Below are 20,793 nucleotides of genomic sequence, written 5' to 3'. Positions count from 1 at the left end.
TTCTAGACCCTCTATGAAAGCGTTGGATAGAATTGCTCACAATGTAAACAAGCAAGATCAAATGACAACCCAAAGTGTATTAAATAGAAAGCACCGAAAATCAATATATATACAAAAATGTATGTGTGTTCCAGTCCAATGTTGTGTATGTGTGTGCGTGGAATCGGCCTTACCGGTAAGCCGTTTTAAGTCCGTGCACACGATGAGGAACAGCGATCTCCAAGGTGAAATAATCCAGCAAGTATATCTCCACAAAGAGTCAAACAGTCAGTCAATGACAGCCAAGCCGTGTAGTGCGATCGATCGCTAATCCAAAAGAGCAATAGAGTAAAGTTGCTCCCGAATGCCGGTAAGCCGGCTCCCTTTAACGGAAGTGAAGTTGATCAGCTGAAGTATGACGTCACGGGAATTCCCAGGTGTAACGATCAAGACTCTCGCTCAGAAAAAAACAGTAAGACCAACACTCGACAGGGGCAACAAAAACCCAGGGATTCTTTAATATAAGAACATCTGACATGTATAACTCTTTAATTAGTTTAATAAGCCGTCTTCTAAATATCCCCTTTATGTGGCCACGCTACAACTTTACTATTTGCCAAGTTCTAGTCGTTAACTTGGGCCCCTGTTCATGTTTCACGTATCAAATTAAGGTTTTAGCTTCTGTCTGTTTGAGGCTTTACATTCAACTTTATGGCTGGACTAGCATAACTGCATATACTGATGCCCAAACCCCTCTGAGGTCACTCGTTGGCTTTTTTACAGTCACGCAAGTATAGAATCATATCTTGGGATAAAGGATTGGTTGATACTGAATTTTGTTTATTCATTTATTTTTAAATTTCAGGCTAGTCCCAGTAATGTAGACTGCTTTCATTTAAGCATTAATCCCTTAACTGTTGTATCCCAACTAGGTAGCTGTCCAAGGCCTTGTTTACACCTGGTACTAAGAAGCATTTTTGTAAATCGGATCACAAGTGGACTGGTGTAAAAAAGGGGCTTTTTATTTTTTTGAGCTTGTCTATTTTTGGCCACTTCCAGAGGTAGTCCAACACATTCGACCAGATTGCTTTCATAGAGTAGATGCTCATGTGGCTGAATGTGTTCGAACAGCCGCAAAACGGTGTACTCTACCGCCTACTGACCTAGTACGTGAACATTTTAAGAAGTGCGCTAGCAGGTGTGATTTAAACTTTCTTCAAATATACAGGCCTGTTGCCATGGGAAAACTATGATGTGTTTCAAAGAAGAAAAAAACAATCCAGAATAGCTAACACATCTAATATAAAAAAGGCTGAATTCAGAATGGCAGAAATAGTACTAGCATACTATTCTGAATTCAGCTCAATGTGGTTTTATGTATGTTCAAAAGGGAAAAATTGACTTAAGAAACAATAGAATCACCTAGTTGCATAAACTCCCACTCGTGCAAGTCTGGAGAATCATGACTTAATGAAGAGGGTGGGATTATCATTAATTAGCCAAAGTCTGTAAAAGCACCAAAGGGCAGCACCTCAGCAGTGTGACTAGCTGTTGAACAATGGCAGGAAGTTGGTGTGCTGTTCAGTCTCTGGCACTTTGTGTTTGGTTCTGTGCTTTCAGCCATGCTGTTCCGAAGTGGAGTGATCTGCCCCAGAATCCTCAAGCTCTGATGTTCCAGCAAACTAACCAGCGGTTCCAAAAGCCAGCTCAACAGAAAGCTAGTCAACGGTTTCCTCAGCAGGTTCAAAAGCCATTTAAACAGCAAGCTAGTCAACGGTTTCCTCAGCAGGTTCAAAAGCCAGTTCAACAGCAAGCTAGTCAACAGTTTCTTCAGCAGGTTCAAAAGCCAGTTCAACAGCAAGCTAGTCAACAGTTTCTTCAGCAGGTTCAAAAGCCATTTCAACAGCAAGCTAGTCAACAGTTTCCTCAGCAGGTTCAACAGCAAGCTAGTCAATGGTTTCCTCAGCAGGTTCAAAAGCCAGTTCAACAGCAAGCTAGTCAACAGTTTCCTCAGTCAGGTCAACAGTTTCCTCAGTCAGTTCAACAGCAAGCTAGTCAACAGTTTCCTCAGTCTGTTCAACAGCAAGCTAGTCAACAGTTTCCTCAGTCAGGTCAACAGTTTCCTCAGTTAGTTCAACAGCAAGCTAGTCAACAGTTTCCTCATTCAGTTCAACAGCAAGCTAGTCAACAGTTTCCTCAGTCAGTTCAACAGCAAGCTAGTCAACAGTTTCCTCAGCACTTTCAGCCTAAGCAGCCAGTGGCACAGGCAGAGCCCCTTGACAAATGTACTGTAGCTGATTATGAGCAGATTCAATGTGGACCACCTGGTATCAGTGGTGCTGAGTGTGCTGCTATCAACTGCTGCTTTAATGGAATGCAGTGTTACTATGGGAAGGCAGGTAAGAGTGTAGAGTCAATGTAGAGGCATTCATGTTAAACTGATCCTCAGCAATAACCTGCTCTTGTAACTCGTTCCAGTGACTGTCCAGTGTATAAGAGATGGTCAGTTTGTGGTAGTGGTGGCTAGAGATGTAACGCTGCCTCGATTGAGCCTGGATTCAGTCCGTCTCCTGGGTGGAAGTGATCCAGCTTGCAGTCCTGTGGGATCCACACCTTTCTTTGCTATATACCAGTTCCCTGTCACTGCATGTGGCACAAGCATGATGGCGAGTAGCTGCTTGTGGTTTTGTTCTGCATGGCTTAGAATGGATTGGATGCCAACAATGTTACTATTTGCAGGAGGACGGTGGATATGTGGTGTATGAAAACAGAATGACCTCCTCATATGAAGTGGGTATCGGACCACTTGGTTCCATTACAAGGGACAGCCATTTTGAGTAAGTGATGTATGCTTTATCATAAATGTGAATCATTGACACATGCTACAAGCTCACTGTTTGTTGTCCAGGCTTCTCTTCCAGTGTAGGTACTCTGGTACCTCTGTGGAAGCTCTGGTTGTGGAGGTCAACACCGTTCCTCCACCTCCACCAGTAGCTGCTCCTGGACCCCTCAGGGTGGAGCTTAGACTGGCAAATGGTCAATGTGTCACCAAAGGCTGTGCAGAAGGTAAGCGTTTGTCCCAAGTATGCCTAAAGCCTTTCTAAAACTCCAGTTTCTAGTTAAACACTGCATTCTTCCTCAGGGGACGAGGCGTACACATCCTACTACAGTGATGCTGATTATCCAGTTACAAAAGTCCTGCGGGAGCCTGTGTATGTTGAGGTGCACATTTTGGAGAGGACCGACCCCAACATTGTCCTGATGCTGGGACGTTGCTGGGCGACATCAACCCCCAGTCCACTCAGTCTACCCCAATGGGATCTTCTGGTTGATGGGTGAGTAAGGCCAGTCTTTATCCATCTAGTGTGCTGTAAGGCATTTCTGACTGCCTCTTTGCCTTTCAGATGCCCTTACCAGGATGATCGTTACCAGACCACATTGGTTCCAGTGGCTGGATCATCTGGTCTTCAGTTCCCGACCCACTACAAGCGCTTTGTTGTGAAGATGTTCACATTTGTAGATCCAGCATCACTGGCTCCTCTGCAGGAAACCGTATGCTCTGCAGCCTTACCTCAACCCTTAATATTAGTGCTTTTTACAGTGAATTCTATGGCTTAACCCTTTCCCCCTCTGTTAGATCTTCATCCACTGTAGTACAGCGGTGTGCCATCCCTCCTCTGGCTCCTGTGAGCAAAGTTGCACTAGGAAAAGTGAGTGCTTGCTGTAAGTTGACTTCAGGAACTGAGAATTTATTTAAATGCCCCTCATGCTTCTACCACTTTTTACAGGAAGAGACACGCCCGTCAAGACCATCTCTAGTGGGCAAACTGTGGTGTCTAGTGGACAAGTTAACCTGGTCAAGTGAATTTTAGTGTTTTAATAAACTTCATGAAACTCAACATTGTTTCTCTTTGGTATTCATTTCTGTCTGGAGTTGGATGTTTCATGACTGTTCTCAGTTTGACTTCTGCACTACTAAACCTTTTTCTTTTGTGCATTGAGATTCTTGACTTGAACTAAACAAGCCAAGTTTCTGCCTAAGCCATCTAACTTTGTAACGTTCTGCCTATACAAGGCAGGATACACCACAAAATATACCTTCTAGACCCTCTATGAAAGCGTTGGATAGAATTGCTCACAATGTAAACAAGCAAGATCAAATGACAACCCAAAGTGTATTAAATAGAAAGCACCGAAAATCACTATATATATACAAAAATGTATGTGTGTTCCAGTCCAATGTTGTGTATGTGTGTGCGTGGAATCGGCCTTACCGGTAAGCCGTTTTAAGTCCGTGCACACGATGAGGAACAGCGATCTCCAAGGTGAAATAATCCAGCAAGTATATCTCCACAAAGAGTCAAACAGTCAGTCAATGACAGCCAAGCCGTGTAGTGCGATCGATCGCTAATCCAAAAGAGCAATAGAGTAAAGTTGCTCCCGAATGCCGGTAAGCCGGCTCCCTTTAACGGAAGTGAAGTTGATCAGCTGAAGTATGACGTCACGGGAATTCCCAGGTGTAACGATCAAGACTCTCGCTCAGAAAAAAACAGTAAGACCAACACTCGACAGGGGCAACAAAAACCCAGGGATTCTTTAATATAAGAACATCTGACATGTATAACTCTTTAATTAGTTTAATAAGCCGTCTTCTAAATATCCCCTTTATGTGGCCACGCTACAACTTTACTATTTGCCAAGTTCTAGTCGTTAACTTGGGCCCCTGTTCATGTTTCACGTATCAAATTAAGGTTTTAGCTTCTGTCTGTTTGAGGCTTTACATTCAACTTTATGGCTGGACTAGCATAACTGCATATACTGATGCCCAAACCCCTCTGAGGTCACTCGTTGGCTTTTTTACAGTCACGCAAGTATAGAATCATATCTTGGGATAAAGGATTGGTTGATACTGAATTTTGTTTATTCATTTATTTTTAAATTTCAGGCTAGTCCCAGTAATGTAGACTGCTTTCATTTAAGCATTAATCCCTTAACTGTTGTATCCCAACTAGGTAGCTGTCCAAGGCCTTGTTTACACCTGGTACTAAGAAGCATTTTTGTAAATCGGATCACAAGTGGACTGGTGTAAAAAAGGGGCTTTTTATTTTTTTGAGCTTGTCTATTTTTGGCCACTTCCAGAGGTAGTCCAACACATTCGACCAGATTGCTTTCATAGAGTAGATGCTCATGTGGCTGAATGTGTTCGAACAGCCGCAAAACGGTGTACTCTACCGCCTACTGACCTAGTACGTGAACATTTTAAGAAGTGCGCTAGCAGGTGTGATTTAAACTTTCTTCAAATATACAGGCCTGTTGCCATGGGAAAACTATGATGTGTTTCAAAGAAGAAAAAAACAATCCAGAATAGCTAACACATCTAATATAAAAAAGGCTGAATTCAGAATGGCAGAAATAGTACTAGCATACTATTCTGAATTCAGCTCAATGTGGTTTTATGTATGTTCAAAAGGGAAAAATTGACTTAAGAAACAATAGAATCACCTAGTTGCATAAACTCCCACTCGTGCAAGTCTGGAGAATCATGACTTAATGAAGAGGGTGGGATTATCATTAATTAGCCAAAGTCTGTAAAAGCACCAAAGGGCAGCACCTCAGCAGTGTGACTAGCTGTTGAACAATGGCAGGAAGTTGGTGTGCTGTTCAGTCTCTGGCACTTTGTGTTTGGTTCTGTGCTTTCAGCCATGCTGTTCCGAAGTGGAGTGATCTGCCCCAGAATCCTCAAGCTCTGATGTTCCAGCAAACTAACCAGCGGTTCCAAAAGCCAGCTCAACAGAAAGCTAGTCAACGGTTTCCTCAGCAGGTTCAAAAGCCATTTAAACAGCAAGCTAGTCAACGGTTTCCTCAGCAGGTTCAAAAGCCAGTTCAACAGCAAGCTAGTCAACAGTTTCTTCAGCAGGTTCAAAAGCCAGTTCAACAGCAAGCTAGTCAACAGTTTCCTCAGCAGGTTCAACAGCAAGCTAGTCAACAGTTTCTTCAGCAGGTTCAAAAGCCATTTCAACAGCAAGCTAGTCAACAGTTTCCTCAGCAGGTTCAACAGCAAGCTAGTCAATGGTTTCCTCAGCAGGTTCAAAAGCCAATTCAACAGCAAGCTAGTCAACAGTTTCCTCAGTCAGGTCAACAGTTTCCTCAGTCAGTTCAACAGCAAGCTAGTCAACAGTTTCCTCAGTCTGTTCAACAGCAAGCTAGTCAACAGTTTCCTCAGTCAGGTCAACAGTTTCCTCAGTCAGTTCAACAGCAAGCTAGTCAACAGTTTCCTCAGTCTGTTCAACAGCAAGCTAGTCAACAGTTTCCTCAGTCAGGTCAACAGTTTCCTCAGTCAGTTCAACAGCAAGCTAGTCAACAGTTTCCTCAGTCTGTTCAACAGCAAGCTAGTCAACAGTTTCCTCAGTCAGGTCAACAGTTTCCTCAGTTAGTTCAACAGCAAGCTAGTCAACAGTTTCCTCATTCAGTTCAACAGCAAGCTAGTCAACAGTTTCCTCAGTCAGTTCAACAGCAAGCTAGTCAACAGTTTCCTCAGCACTTTCAGCCTAAGCAGCCAGTGGCACAGGCAGAGCCCCTTGACAAATGTACTGTTGCTGATTATGAGCAGATTCAATGTGGACCACCTGGTATCAGTGGTGCTGAGTGTGCTGCTATCAACTGCTGCTTTAATGGAATGCAGTGTTACTATGGGAAGGCAGGTAAGAGTGTAGAGTCAATGTAGAGGCATTCATGTTAAACTGATCCTCAGCAATAACCTGCTCTTGTAACTCGTTCCAGTGACTGTCCAGTGTATAAGAGATGGTCAGTTTGTGGTAGTGGTGGCTAGAGATGTAACGCTGCCTCGATTGAGCCTGGATTCAGTCCGTCTCCTGGGTGGAAGTGATCCAGCTTGCAGTCCTGTGGGATCCACACCTTTCTTTGCTATATACCAGTTCCCTGTCACTGCATGTGGCACAAGCATGATGGCGAGTAGCTGCTTGTGGTTTTGTTCTGCATGGCTTAGAATGGATTGGATGCCAACAATGTTACTATTTGCAGGAGGACGGTGGATATGTGGTGTATGAAAACAGAATGACCTCCTCATATGAAGTGGGTATCGGACCACTTGGTTCCATTACAAGGGACAGCCATTTTGAGTAAGTGATGTATGCTTTATCATAAATGTGAATCATTGACACATGCTACAAGCTCACTGTTTGTTGTCCAGGCTTCTCTTCCAGTGTAGGTACTCTGGTACCTCTGTGGAAGCTCTGGTTGTGGAGGTCAACACCGTTCCTCCACCTCCACCAGTAGCTGCTCCTGGACCCCTCAGGGTGGAGCTTAGACTGGCAAATGGTCAATGTGTCACCAAAGGCTGTGCAGAAGGTAAGCGTTTGTCCCAAGTATGCCTAAAGCCTTTCTAAAACTCCAGTTTCTAGTTAAACACTGCATTCTTCCTCAGGGGACGAGGCGTACACATCCTACTACAGTGATGCTGATTATCCAGTTACAAAAGTCCTGCGGGAGCCTGTGTATGTTGAGGTGCACATTTTGGAGAGGACCGACCCCAACATTGTCCTGATGCTGGGACGTTGCTGGGCGACATCAACCCCCAGTCCACTCAGTCTACCCCAATGGGATCTTCTGGTTGATGGGTGAGTAAGGCCAGTCTTTATCCATCTAGTGTGCTGTAAGGCATTTCTGACTGCCTCTTTGCCTTTCAGATGCCCTTACCAGGATGATCGTTACCAGACCACATTGGTTCCAGTGGCTGGATCATCTGGTCTTCAGTTCCCGACCCACTACAAGCGCTTTGTTGTGAAGATGTTCACATTTGTAGATCCAGCATCACTGGCTCCTCTGCAGGAAACCGTATGCTCTGCAGCCTTACCTCAACCCTTAATATTAGTGCTTTTTACAGTGAATTCTATGGCTTAACCCTTTCCCCCTCTGTTAGATCTTCATCCACTGTAGTACAGCGGTGTGCCATCCCTCCTCTGGCTCCTGTGAGCAAAGTTGCACTAGGAAAAGTGAGTGCTTGCTGTAAGTTGACTTCAGGAACTGAGAATTTATTTAAATGCCCCTCATGCTTCTACCACTTTTTACAGGAAGAGACACGCCCGTCAAGACCATCTCTAGTGGGCAAACTGTGGTGTCTAGTGGACAAGTTAACCTGGTCAAGTGAATTTTAGTGTTTTAATAAACTTCATGAAACTCAACATTGTTTCTCTTTGGTATTCATTTCTGTCTGGAGTTGGATGTTTCATGACTGTTCTCAGTTTGACTTCTGCACTACTAAACCTTTTTCTTTTGTGCATTGAGATTCTTGACTTGAACTAAACAAGCCAAGTTTCTGCCTAAGCCATCTAACTTTGTAACGTTCTGCCTATACAAGGCAGGATACACCACAAAATATACCTTCTAGACCCTCTATGAAAGCGTTGGATAGAATTGCTCACAATGTAAACAAGCAAGATCAAATGACAACCCAAAGTGTATTAAATAGAAAGCACCGAAAATCACTATATATATACAAAAATGTATGTGTGTTCCAGTCCAATGTTGTGTATGTGTGTGCGTGGAATCGGCCTTACCGGTAAGCCGTTTTAAGTCCGTGCACACGATGAGGAACAGCGATCTCCAAGGTGAAATAATCCAGCAAGTATATCTCCACAAAGAGTCAAACAGTCAGTCAATGACAGCCAAGCCGTGTAGTGCGATCGATCGCTAATCCAAAAGAGCAATAGAGTAAAGTTGCTCCCGAATGCCGGTAAGCCGGCTCCCTTTAACGGAAGTGAAGTTGATCAGCTGAAGTATGACGTCACGGGAATTCCCAGGTGTAACGATCAAGACTCTCGCTCAGAAAAAAACAGTAAGACCAACACTCGACAGGGGCAACAAAAACCCAGGGATTCTTTAATATAAGAACATCTGACATGTATAACTCTTTAATTAGTTTAATAAGCCGTCTTCTAAATATCCCCTTTATGTGGCCACGCTACAACTTTACTATTTGCCAAGTTCTAGTCGTTAACTTGGGCCCCTGTTCATGTTTCACGTATCAAATTAAGGTTTTAGCTTCTGTCTGTTTGAGGCTTTACATTCAACTTTATGGCTGGACTAGCATAACTGCATATACTGATGCCCAAACCCCTCTGAGGTCACTCGTTGGCTTTTTTACAGTCACGCAAGTATAGAATCATATCTTGGGATAAAGGATTGGTTGATACTGAATTTTGTTTATTCATTTATTTTTAAATTTCAGGCTAGTCCCAGTAATGTAGACTGCTTTCATTTAAGCATTAATCCCTTAACTGTTGTATCCCAACTAGGTAGCTGTCCAAGGCCTTGTTTACACCTGGTACTAAGAAGCATTTTTGTAAATCGGATCACAAGTGGACTGGTGTAAAAAAGGGGCTTTTTATTTTTTTGAGCTTGTCTATTTTTGGCCACTTCCAGAGGTAGTCCAACACATTCGACCAGATTGCTTTCATAGAGTAGATGCTCATGTGGCTGAATGTGTTCGAACAGCCGCAAAACGGTGTACTCTACCGCCTACTGACCTAGTACGTGAACATTTTAAGAAGTGCGCTAGCAGGTGTGATTTAAACTTTCTTCAAATATACAGGCCTGTTGCCATGGGAAAACTATGATGTGTTTCAAAGAAGAAAAAAACAATCCAGAATAGCTAACACATCTAATATAAAAAAGGCTGAATTCAGAATGGCAGAAATAGTACTAGCATACTATTCTGAATTCAGCTCAATGTGGTTTTATGTATGTTCAAAAGGGAAAAATTGACTTAAGAAACAATAGAATCACCTAGTTGCATAAACTCCCACTCGTGCAAGTCTGGAGAATCATGACTTAATGAAGAGGGTGGGATTATCATTAATTAGCCAAAGTCTGTAAAAGCACCAAAGGGCAGCACCTCAGCAGTGTGACTAGCTGTTGAACAATGGCAGGAAGTTGGTGTGCTGTTCAGTCTCTGGCACTTTGTGTTTGGTTCTGTGCTTTCAGCCATGCTGTTCCGAAGTGGAGTGATCTGCCCCAGAATCCTCAAGCTCTGATGTTCCAGCAAACTAACCAGCGGTTCCAAAAGCCAGCTCAACAGAAAGCTAGTCAACGGTTTCCTCAGCAGGTTCAAAAGCCATTTAAACAGCAAGCTAGTCAACGGTTTCCTCAGCAGGTTCAAAAGCCAGTTCAACAGCAAGCTAGTCAACAGTTTCTTCAGCAGGTTCAAAAGCCAGTTCAACAGCAAGCTAGTCAACAGTTTCCTCAGCAGGTTCAACAGCAAGCTAGTCAACAGTTTCTTCAGCAGGTTCAAAAGCCATTTCAACAGCAAGCTAGTCAACAGTTTCCTCAGCAGGTTCAACAGCAAGCTAGTCAATGGTTTCCTCAGCAGGTTCAAAAGCCAATTCAACAGCAAGCTAGTCAACAGTTTCCTCAGTCAGGTCAACAGTTTCCTCAGTCAGTTCAACAGCAAGCTAGTCAACAGTTTCCTCAGTCTGTTCAACAGCAAGCTAGTCAACAGTTTCCTCAGTCAGGTCAACAGTTTCCTCAGTCAGTTCAACAGCAAGCTAGTCAACAGTTTCCTCAGTCTGTTCAACAGCAAGCTAGTCAACAGTTTCCTCAGTCAGGTCAACAGTTTCCTCAGTCAGTTCAACAGCAAGCTAGTCAACAGTTTCCTCAGTCTGTTCAACAGCAAGCTAGTCAACAGTTTCCTCAGTCAGGTCAACAGTTTCCTCAGTTAGTTCAACAGCAAGCTAGTCAACAGTTTCCTCATTCAGTTCAACAGCAAGCTAGTCAACAGTTTCCTCAGTCAGTTCAACAGCAAGCTAGTCAACAGTTTCCTCAGCACTTTCAGCCTAAGCAGCCAGTGGCACAGGCAGAGCCCCTTGACAAATGTACTGTTGCTGATTATGAGCAGATTCAATGTGGACCACCTGGTATCAGTGGTGCTGAGTGTGCTGCTATCAACTGCTGCTTTAATGGAATGCAGTGTTACTATGGGAAGGCAGGTAAGAGTGTAGAGTCAATGTAGAGGCATTCATGTTAAACTGATCCTCAGCAATAACCTGCTCTTGTAACTCGTTCCAGTGACTGTCCAGTGTATAAGAGATGGTCAGTTTGTGGTAGTGGTGGCTAGAGATGTAACGCTGCCTCGATTGAGCCTGGATTCAGTCCGTCTCCTGGGTGGAAGTGATCCAGCTTGCAGTCCTGTGGGATCCACACCTTTCTTTGCTATATACCAGTTCCCTGTCACTGCATGTGGCACAAGCATGATGGCGAGTAGCTGCTTGTGGTTTTGTTCTGCATGGCTTAGAATGGATTGGATGCCAACAATGTTACTATTTGCAGGAGGACGGTGGATATGTGGTGTATGAAAACAGAATGACCTCCTCATATGAAGTGGGTATCGGACCACTTGGTTCCATTACAAGGGACAGCCATTTTGAGTAAGTGATGTATGCTTTATCATAAATGTGAATCATTGACACATGCTACAAGCTCACTGTTTGTTGTCCAGGCTTCTCTTCCAGTGTAGGTACTCTGGTACCTCTGTGGAAGCTCTGGTTGTGGAGGTCAACACCGTTCCTCCACCTCCACCAGTAGCTGCTCCTGGACCCCTCAGGGTGGAGCTTAGACTGGCAAATGGTCAATGTGTCACCAAAGGCTGTGCAGAAGGTAAGCGTTTGTCCCAAGTATGCCTAAAGCCTTTCTAAAACTCCAGTTTCTAGTTAAACACTGCATTCTTCCTCAGGGGACGAGGCGTACACATCCTACTACAGTGATGCTGATTATCCAGTTACAAAAGTCCTGCGGGAGCCTGTGTATGTTGAGGTGCACATTTTGGAGAGGACCGACCCCAACATTGTCCTGATGCTGGGACGTTGCTGGGCGACATCAACCCCCAGTCCACTCAGTCTACCCCAATGGGATCTTCTGGTTGATGGGTGAGTAAGGCCAGTCTTTATCCATCTAGTGTGCTGTAAGGCATTTCTGACTGCCTCTTTGCCTTTCAGATGCCCTTACCAGGATGATCGTTACCAGACCACATTGGTTCCAGTGGCTGGATCATCTGGTCTTCAGTTCCCGACCCACTACAAGCGCTTTGTTGTGAAGATGTTCACATTTGTAGATCCAGCATCACTGGCTCCTCTGCAGGAAACCGTATGCTCTGCAGCCTTACCTCAACCCTTAATATTAGTGCTTTTTACAGTGAATTCTATGGCTTAACCCTTTCCCCCTCTGTTAGATCTTCATCCACTGTAGTACAGCGGTGTGCCATCCCTCCTCTGGCTCCTGTGAGCAAAGTTGCACTAGGAAAAGTGAGTGCTTGCTGTAAGTTGACTTCAGGAACTGAGAATTTATTTAAATGCCCCTCATGCTTCTACCACTTTTTACAGGAAGAGACACGCCCGTCAAGACCATCTCTAGTGGGCAAACTGTGGTGTCTAGTGGACAAGTTAACCTGGTCAAGTGAATTTTAGTGTTTTAATAAACTTCATGAAACTCAACATTGTTTCTCTTTGGTATTCATTTCTGTCTGGAGTTGGATGTTTCATGACTGTTCTCAGTTTGACTTCTGCACTACTAAACCTTTTTCTTTTGTGCATTGAGATTCTTGACTTGAACTAAACAAGCCAAGTTTCTGCCTAAGCCATCTAACTTTGTAACGTTCTGCCTATACAAGGCAGGATACACCACAAAATATACCTTCTAGACCCTCTATGAAAGCGTTGGATAGAATTGCTCACAATGTAAACAAGCAAGATCAAATGACAACCCAAAGTGTATTAAATAGAAAGCACCGAAAATCAATATATATACAAAAATGTATGTGTGTTCCAGTCCAATGTTGTGTATGTGTGTGCGTGGAATCGGCCTTACCGGTAAGCCGTTTTAAGTCCGTGCACACGATGAGGAACAGCGATCTCCAAGGTGAAATAATCCAGCAAGTATATCTCCACAAAGAGTCAATCAATGACAGCCAAGCCGTGTAGTGCGATCGATCGCTAATCCAAAAGAGCAATAGAGTAAAGTTGCTCCCGAATGCCGGTAAGCCGGCTCCCTTTAACGGAAGTGAAGTTGATCAGCTGAAGTATGACGTCACGGGAATTCCCAGGTGTAACGATCAAGACTCTCGCTCAGAAAAAAACAGTAAGACCAACACTCGACAGGGGCAACAAAAACCCAGGGATTCTTTAATATAAGAACATCTGACATGTATAACTCTTTAATTAGTTTAATAAGCCGTCTTCTAAATATCCCCTTTATGTGGCCACGCTACAACTTTACTATTTGCCAAGTTCTAGTCGTTAACTTGGGCCCCTGTTCATGTTTCACGTATCAAATTAAGGTTTTAGCTTCTGTCTGTTTGAGGCTTTACATTCAACTTTATGGCTGGACTAGCATAACTGCATATACTGATGCCCAAACCCCTCTGAGGTCACTCGTTGGCTTTTTTACAGTCACGCAAGTATAGAATCATATCTTGGGATAAAGGATTGGTTGATACTGAATTTTGTTTATTCATTTATTTTTAAATTTCAGGCTAGTCCCAGTAATGTAGACTGCTTTCATTTAAGCATTAATCCCTTAACTGTTGTATCCCAACTAGGTAGCTGTCCAAGGCCTTGTTTACACCTGGTACTAAGAAGCATTTTTGTAAATCGGATCACAAGTGGACTGGTGTAAAAAAGGGGCTTTTTATTTTTTTGAGCTTGTCTATTTTTGGCCACTTCCAGAGGTAGTCCAACACATTCGACCAGATTGCTTTCATAGAGTAGATGCTCATGTGGCTGAATGTGTTCGAACAGCCGCAAAACGGTGTACTCTACCGCCTACTGACCTAGTACGTGAACATTTTAAGAAGTGCGCTAGCAGGTGTGATTTAAACTTTCTTCAAATATACAGGCCTGTTGCCATGGGAAAACTATGATGTGTTTCAAAGAAGAAAAAAACAATCCAGAATAGCTAACACATCTAATATAAAAAAGGCTGAATTCAGAATGGCAGAAATAGTACTAGCATACTATTCTGAATTCAGCTCAATGTGGTTTTATGTATGTTCAAAAGGGAAAAATTGACTTAAGAAACAATAGAATCACCTAGTTGCATAAACTCCCACTCGTGCAAGTCTGGAGAATCATGACTTAATGAAGAGGGTGGGATTATCATTAATTAGCCAAAGTCTGTAAAAGCACCAAAGGGCAGCACCTCAGCAGTGTGACTAGCTGTTGAACAATGGCAGGAAGTTGGTGTGCTGTTCAGTCTCTGGCACTTTGTGTTTGGTTCTGTGCTTTCAGCCATGCTGTTCCGAAGTGGAGTGATCTGCCCCAGAATCCTCAAGCTCTGATGTTCCAGCAAACTAACCAGCGGTTCCAAAAGCCAGCTCAACAGAAAGCTAGTCAACGGTTTCCTCAGCAGGTTCAAAAGCCATTTAAACAGCAAGCTAGTCAACGGTTTCCTCAGCAGGTTCAAAAGCCAGTTCAACAGCAAGCTAGTCAACAGTTTCTTCAGCAGGTTCAAAAGCCATTTCAACAGCAAGCTAGTCAACAGTTTCCTCAGCAGGTTCAACAGCAAGCTAGTCAATGGTTTCCTCAGCAGGTTCAAAAGCCAGTTCAACAGCAAGCTAGTCAACAGTTTCCTCAGTCAGGTCAACAGTTTCCTCAGTCAGTTCAACAGCAAGCTAGTCAACAGTTTCCTCAGTCTGTTCAACAGCAAGCTAGTCAACAGTTTCCTCAGTCAGGTCAACAGTTTCCTCAGTTAGTTCAACAGCAAGCTAGTCAACAGTTTCCTCATTCAGTTCAACAGCAAGCTAGTCAACAGTTTCCTCAGTCAGTTCAACAGCAAGCTAGTCAACAGTTTCCTCAGCACTTTCAGCCTAAGCAGCCAGTGGCACAGGCAGAGCCCCTTGACAAATGTACTGTAGCTGATTATGAGCAGATTCAATGTGGACCACCTGGTATCAGTGGTGCTGAGTGTGCTGCTATCAACTGCTGCTTTAATGGAATGCAGTGTTACTATGGGAAGGCAGGTAAGAGTGTAGAGTCAATGTAGAGGCATTCATGTTAAACTGATCCTCAGCAATAACCTGCTCTTGTAACTCGTTCCAGTGACTGTCCAGTGTATAAGAGATGGTCAGTTTGTGGTAGTGGTGGCTAGAGATGTAACGCTGCCTCGATTGAGCCTGGATTCAGTCCGTCTCCTGGGTGGAAGTGATCCAGCTTGCAGTCCTGTGGGATCCACACCTTTCTTTGCTATATACCAGTTCCCTGTCACTGCATGTGGCACAAGCATGATGGCGAGTAGCTGCTTGTGGTTTTGTTCTGCATGGCTTAGAATGGATTGGATGCCAACAATGTTACTATTTGCAGGAGGACGGTGGATATGTGGTGTATGAAAACAGAATGACCTCCTCATATGAAGTGGGTATCGGACCACTTGGTTCCATTACAAGGGACAGCCATTTTGAGTAAGTGATGTATGCTTTATCATAAATGTGAATCATTGACACATGCTACAAGCTCACTGTTTGTTGTCCAGGCTTCTCTTCCAGTGTAGGTACTCTGGTACCTCTGTGGAAGCTCTGGTTGTGGAGGTCAACACCGTTCCTCCACCTCCACCAGTAGCTGCTCCTGGACCCCTCAGGGTGGAGCTTAGACTGGCAAATGGTCAATGTGTCACCAAAGGCTGTGCAGAAGGTAAGCGTTTGTCCCAAGTATGCCTAAAGCCTTTCTAAAACTCCAGTTTCTAGTTAAACACTGCATTCTTCCTCAGGGGACGAGGCGTACACATCCTACTACAGTGATGCTGATTATCCAGTTACAAAAGTCCTGCGGGAGCCTGTGTATGTTGAGGTGCACATTTTGGAGAGGACCGACCCCAACATTGTCCTGATGCTGGGACGTTGCTGGGCGACATCAACCCCCAGTCCACTCAGTCTACCCCAATGGGATCTTCTGGTTGATGGGTGAGTAAGGCCAGTCTTTATCCATCTAGTGTGCTGTAAGGCATTTCTGACTGCCTCTTTGCCTTTCAGATGCCCTTACCAGGATGATCGTTACCAGACCACATTGGTTCCAGTGGCTGGATCATCTGGTCTTCAGTTCCCGACCCACTACAAGCGCTTTGTTGTGAAGATGTTCACATTTGTAGATCCAGCATCACTGGCTCCTCTGCAGGAAACCGTATGCTCTGCAGCCTTACCTCAACCCTTAATATTAGTGCTTTTTACAGTGAATTCTATGGCTTAACCCTTTCCCCCTCTGTTAGATCTTCATCCACTGTAGTACAGCGGTGTGCCATCCCTCCTCTGGCTCCTGTGAGCAAAGTTGCACTAGGAAAAGTGAGTGCTTGCTGTAAGTTGACTTCAGGAACTGAGAATTTATTTAAATGCCCCTCATGCTTCTACCACTTTTTACAGGAAGAGACACGCCCGTCAAGACCATCTCTAGTGGGCAAACTGTGGTGTCTAGTGGACAAGTTAACCTGGTCAAGTGAATTTTAGTGTTTTAATAAACTTCATGAAACTCAACATTGTTTCTCTTTGGTATTCATTTCTGTCTGGAGTTGGATGTTTCATGACTGTTCTCAGTTTGACTTCTGCACTACTAAACCTTTTTCTTTTGTGCATTGAGATTCTTGACTTGAACTAAACAAGCCAAGTTTCTGCCTAAGCCATCTAACTTTGTAACGTTCTGCCTATACAAGGCAGGATACACCACAAAATATACCTTCTAGACCCTCTATGAAAGCGTTGGATAGAATTGCTCACAATGTAAACAAGCAAGATCAAATGACAACCCAAAGTGTATTAAATAGAAAGCACCGAAAATCAATATATATACAAAAATGTATGTGTGTTCCAGTCCAATGTTGTGTATGTGTGTGCGTGGAATCGGCCTTACCGGTAAGCCGTTTTAAGTCCGTGCACACGATGAGGAACAGCGATCTCCAAGGTGAAATAATCCAGCAAGTATATCTCCACAAAGAGTCAAACAGTCAGTCAATGACAGCCAAGCCGTGTAGTGCGATCGATCGCTAATCCAAAAGAGCAATAGAGTAAAGTTGCTCCCGAATGCCGGTAAGCCGGCTCCCTTTAACGGAAGTGAAGTTGATCAGCTGAAGTATGACGTCACGGGAATTCCCAGGTGTAACGATCAAGACTCTCGCTCAGAAAAAAACAGTAAGACCAACACTCGACAGGGGCAACAAAAACCCAGGGATTCTTTAATATAAGAACATCTGACATGTATAACTCTTTAATTAGTTTAATAAGCCGTCTTCTAAATATCCCCTTTATGTGGCCACGCTACAACTTTACTATTTGCCAAGTTCTAGTCGTTAACTTGGGCCCCTGTTCATGTTTCACGTATCAAATTAAGGTTTTAGCTTCTGTCTGTTTGAGGCTTTACATTCAACTTTATGGCTGGACTAGCATAACTGCATATACTGATGCCCAAACCCCTCTGAGGTCACTCGTTGGCTTTTTTACAGTCACGCAAGTATAGAATCATATCTTGGGATAAAGGATTGGTTGATACTGAATTTTGTTTATTCATTTATTTTTAAATTTCAGGCTAGTCCCAGTAATGTAGACTGCTTTCATTTAAGCATTAATCCCTTAACTGTTGTATCCCAACTAGGTAGCTGTCCAAGGCCTTGTTTACACCTGGTACTAAGAAGCATTTTTGTAAATCGGATCACAAGTGGACTGGTGTAAAAAAGGGGCTTTTTATTTTTTTGAGCTTGTCTATTTTTGGCCACTTCCAGAGGTAGTCCAACACATTCGACCAGATTGCTTTCATAGAGTAGATGCTCATGTGGCTGAATGTGTTCGAACAGCCGCAAAACGGTGTACTCTACCGCCTACTGACCTAGTACGTGAACATTTTAAGAAGTGCGCTAGCAGGTGTGATTTAAACTTTCTTCAAATATACAGGCCTGTTGCCATGGGAAAACTATGATGTGTTTCAAAGAAGAAAAAAACAATCCAGAATAGCTAACACATCTAATATAAAAAAGGCTGAATTCAGAATGGCAGAAATAGTACTAGCATACTATTCTGAATTCAGCTCAATGTGGTTTTATGTATGTTCAAAAGGGAAAAATTGACTTAAGAAACAATAGAATCACCTAGTTGCATAAACTCCCACTCGTGCAAGTCTGGAGAATCATGACTTAATGAAGAGGGTGGGATTATCATTAATTAGCCAAAGTCTGTAAAAGCACCAAAGGGCAGCACCTCAGCAGTGTGACTAGCTGTTGAACAATGGCAGGAAGTTGGTGTGCTGTTCAGTCTCTGGCACTTTGTGTTTGGTTCTGTGCTTTCAGCCATGCTGTTCCGAAGTGGAGTGATCTGCCCCAGAATCCTCAAGCTCTGATGTTCCAGCAAACTAACCAGCGGTTCCAAAAGCCAGCTCAACAGAAAGCTAGTCAACGGTTTCCTCAGCAGGTTCAAAAGCCATTTAAACAGCAAGCTAGTCAACGGTTTCCTCAGCAGGTTCAAAAGCCAGTTCAACAGCAAGCTAGTCAACAGTTTCTTCAGCAGGTTCAAAAGCCAGTTCAACAGCAAGCTAGTCAACAGTTTCCTCAGCAGGTTCAACAGCAAGCTAGTCAACAGTTTCTTCAGCAGGTTCAAAAGCCATTTCAACAGCAAGCTAGTCAACAGTTTCCTCAGCAGGTTCAACAGCAAGCTAGTCAATGGTTTCCTCAGCAGGTTCAAAAGCCAGTTCAACAGCAAGCTAGTCAACAGTTTCCTCAGTCAGGTCAACAGTTTCCTCAGTCAGTTCAACAGCAAGCTAGTCAACAGTTTCCTCAGTCTGTTCAACAGCAAGCTAGTCAACAGTTTCCTCAGTCAGGTCAACAGTTTCCTCAGTTAGTTCAACAGCAAGCTAGTCAACAGTTTCCTCATTCAGTTCAACAGCAAGCTAGTCAACAGTTTCCTCAGTCAGTTCAACAGCAAGCTAGTCAACAGTTTCCTCAGCACTTTCAGCCTAAGCAGCCAGTGGCACAGGCAGAGCCCCTTGACAAATGTACTGTAGCTGATTATGAGCAGATTCAATGTGGACCACCTGGTATCAGTGGTGCTGAGTGTGCTGCTATCAACTGCTGCTTTAATGGAATGCAGTGTTACTATGGGAAGGCAGGTAAGAGTGTAGAGTCAATGTAGAGGCATTCATGTTAAACTGATCCTCAGCAATAACCTGCTCTTGTAACTCGTTCCAGTGACTGTCCAGTGTATAAGAGATGGTCAGTTTGTGGTAGTGGTGGCTAGAGATGTAACGCTGCCTCGATTGAGCCTGGATTCAGTCCGTCTCCTGGGTGGAAGTGATCCAGCTTGCAGTCCTGTGGGATCCACACCTTTCTTTGCTATATACCAGTTCCCTGTCACTGCATGTGGCACAAGCATGATGGCGAGTAGCTGCTTGTGGTTTTGTTCTGCATGGCTTAGAATGGATTGGATGCCAACAATGTTACTATTTGCAGGAGGACGGTGGATATGTGGTGTATGAAAACAGAATGACCTCCTCATATGAAGTGGGTATCGGACCACTTGGTTCCATTACAAGGGACAGCCATTTTGAGTAAGTGATGTATGCTTTATCATAAATGTGAATCATTGACACATGCTACAAGCTCACTGTTTGTTGTCCAGGCTTCTCTTCCAGTGTAGGTACTCTGGTACCTCTGTGGAAGCTCTGGTTGTGGAGGTCAACACCGTTCCTCCACCTCCACCAGTAGCTGCTCCTGGACCCCTCAGGGTGGAGCTTAGACTGGCAAATGGTCAATGTGTCACCAAAGGCTGTGCAGAAGGTAAGCGTTTGTCCCAAGTATGCCTAAAGCCTTTCTAAAACTCCAGTTTCTAGTTAAACACTGCATTCTTCCTCAGGGGACGAGGCGTACACATCCTACTACAGTGATGCTGATTATCCAGTTACAAAAGTCCTGCGGGAGCCTGTGTATGTTGAGGTGCACATTTTGGAGAGGACCGACCCCAACATTGTCCTGATGCTGGGACGTTGCTGGGCGACATCAACCCCCAGTCCACTCAGTCTACCCCAATGGGATCTTCTGGTTGATGGGTGAGTAAGGCCAGTCTTTATCCATCTAGTGTGCTGTAAGGCATTTCTGACTGCCTCTTTGCCTTTCAGATGCCCTTACCAGGATGATCGTTACCAGACCACATTGGTTCCAGTGGCTGGATCATCTGGTCTTCAGTTCCCGACCCACTACAAGCGCTTTGTTGTGAAGATGTTCACATTTGTAGATCCAGCATCACTGGCTCCTCTGCAGGAAACCGTATGCTCTGCAGCCTTACCTCAACCCTTAATATTAGTGCTTTTTACAGTGAATTCTATGGCTTAACCCTTTCCCCCTCTGTTAGATCTTCATCCACTGTAGTACAGCGGTGTGCCATCCCTCCTCTGGCTCCTGTGAGCAAAGTTGCACTAGGAAAAGTGAGTGCTTGCTGTAAGTTGACTTCAGGAACTGAGAATTTATTTAAATGCCCCTCATGCTTCTACCACTTTTTACAGGAAGAGACACGCCCGTCAAGACCATCTCTAGTGGGCAAACTGTGGTGTCTAGTGGACAAGTTAACCTGGTCAAGTGAATTTTAGTGTTTTAATAAACTTCATGAAACTCAACATTGTTTCTCTTTGGTATTCATTTCTGTCTGGAGTTGGATGTTTCATGACTGTTCTCAGTTTGACTTCTGCACTACTAAACCTTTTTCTTTTGTGCATTGAGATTCTTGACTTGAACTAAACAAGCCAAGTTTCTGCCTAAGCCATCTAACTTTGTAACGTTCTGCCTATACAA

At 43.9% G+C, this 20,793-nt stretch overlaps 5 protein-coding genes across 5 annotated transcripts; all 5 read left to right on the top strand.

Moving 5' to 3' along the window:
• Positions 1–202: 202 nt before the first annotated feature.
• Positions 203–3,844, top strand: LOC309482389 (zona pellucida sperm-binding protein 4-like; the record flags this gene model as incomplete). The annotated part of the gene is made up of 9 exons (XM_082147733.1): positions 203–224; positions 2,274–2,378; positions 2,458–2,645; positions 2,719–2,816; positions 2,888–3,045; positions 3,122–3,314; positions 3,384–3,531; positions 3,617–3,689; positions 3,768–3,844. 9 exons carry the CDS (start codon positions 203–205, stop codon positions 3,842–3,844), a joined length of 1,062 nt encoding a protein of 353 aa, XP_082003859.1.
• Positions 3,845–5,617: 1,773 nt separating this feature from the next.
• Positions 5,618–8,146, top strand: LOC309482388 (zona pellucida sperm-binding protein 4-like; the record flags this gene model as incomplete). The annotated part of the gene is made up of 9 exons (XM_082147732.1): positions 5,618–5,800; positions 6,590–6,680; positions 6,760–6,947; positions 7,021–7,118; positions 7,190–7,347; positions 7,424–7,616; positions 7,686–7,833; positions 7,919–7,991; positions 8,070–8,146. 9 exons carry the CDS (start codon positions 5,618–5,620, stop codon positions 8,144–8,146), a joined length of 1,209 nt encoding a protein of 402 aa, XP_082003858.1.
• Positions 8,147–9,919: 1,773 nt separating this feature from the next.
• Positions 9,920–12,448, top strand: LOC309482387 (zona pellucida sperm-binding protein 4-like; the record flags this gene model as incomplete). The annotated part of the gene is made up of 9 exons (XM_082147731.1): positions 9,920–10,102; positions 10,892–10,982; positions 11,062–11,249; positions 11,323–11,420; positions 11,492–11,649; positions 11,726–11,918; positions 11,988–12,135; positions 12,221–12,293; positions 12,372–12,448. The coding sequence occupies 9 exons, from the start codon at positions 9,920–9,922 to the stop codon at positions 12,446–12,448; spliced, it is 1,209 nt and encodes a 402-aa protein (XP_082003857.1).
• Positions 12,449–14,211: 1,763 nt separating this feature from the next.
• LOC309482386 (zona pellucida sperm-binding protein 4-like) lies at positions 14,212–16,470 on the top strand (the record flags this gene model as incomplete). Its single annotated transcript, XM_082147730.1, has 7 exons — positions 14,212–14,394; positions 15,345–15,442; positions 15,514–15,677; positions 15,748–15,940; positions 16,010–16,157; positions 16,243–16,315; positions 16,394–16,470. 7 exons carry the CDS (start codon positions 14,212–14,214, stop codon positions 16,468–16,470), a joined length of 936 nt encoding a protein of 311 aa, XP_082003856.1.
• Positions 16,471–16,906: 436 nt separating this feature from the next.
• On the top strand, positions 16,907–20,584 carry LOC309482385 (zona pellucida sperm-binding protein 4-like; the record flags this gene model as incomplete). Its single annotated transcript, XM_082147729.1, has 9 exons — positions 16,907–16,928; positions 19,014–19,118; positions 19,198–19,385; positions 19,459–19,556; positions 19,628–19,785; positions 19,862–20,054; positions 20,124–20,271; positions 20,357–20,429; positions 20,508–20,584. The coding sequence occupies 9 exons, from the start codon at positions 16,907–16,909 to the stop codon at positions 20,582–20,584; spliced, it is 1,062 nt and encodes a 353-aa protein (XP_082003855.1).
• Between the last annotated feature and the right edge of the window lie 209 nt (positions 20,585–20,793).

The sequence above is a fragment of the Leuciscus leuciscus genome (assembly GCF_965113295.1).
Source record: "Leuciscus leuciscus genome assembly, chromosome: 19".
Taxonomy (NCBI): Eukaryota; Metazoa; Chordata; class Actinopteri; order Cypriniformes; family Leuciscidae; genus Leuciscus; species Leuciscus leuciscus.
Note: the sequence above shows the minus strand (reverse complement) of the source record. Positions and strands in the feature narration are given on the sequence as shown.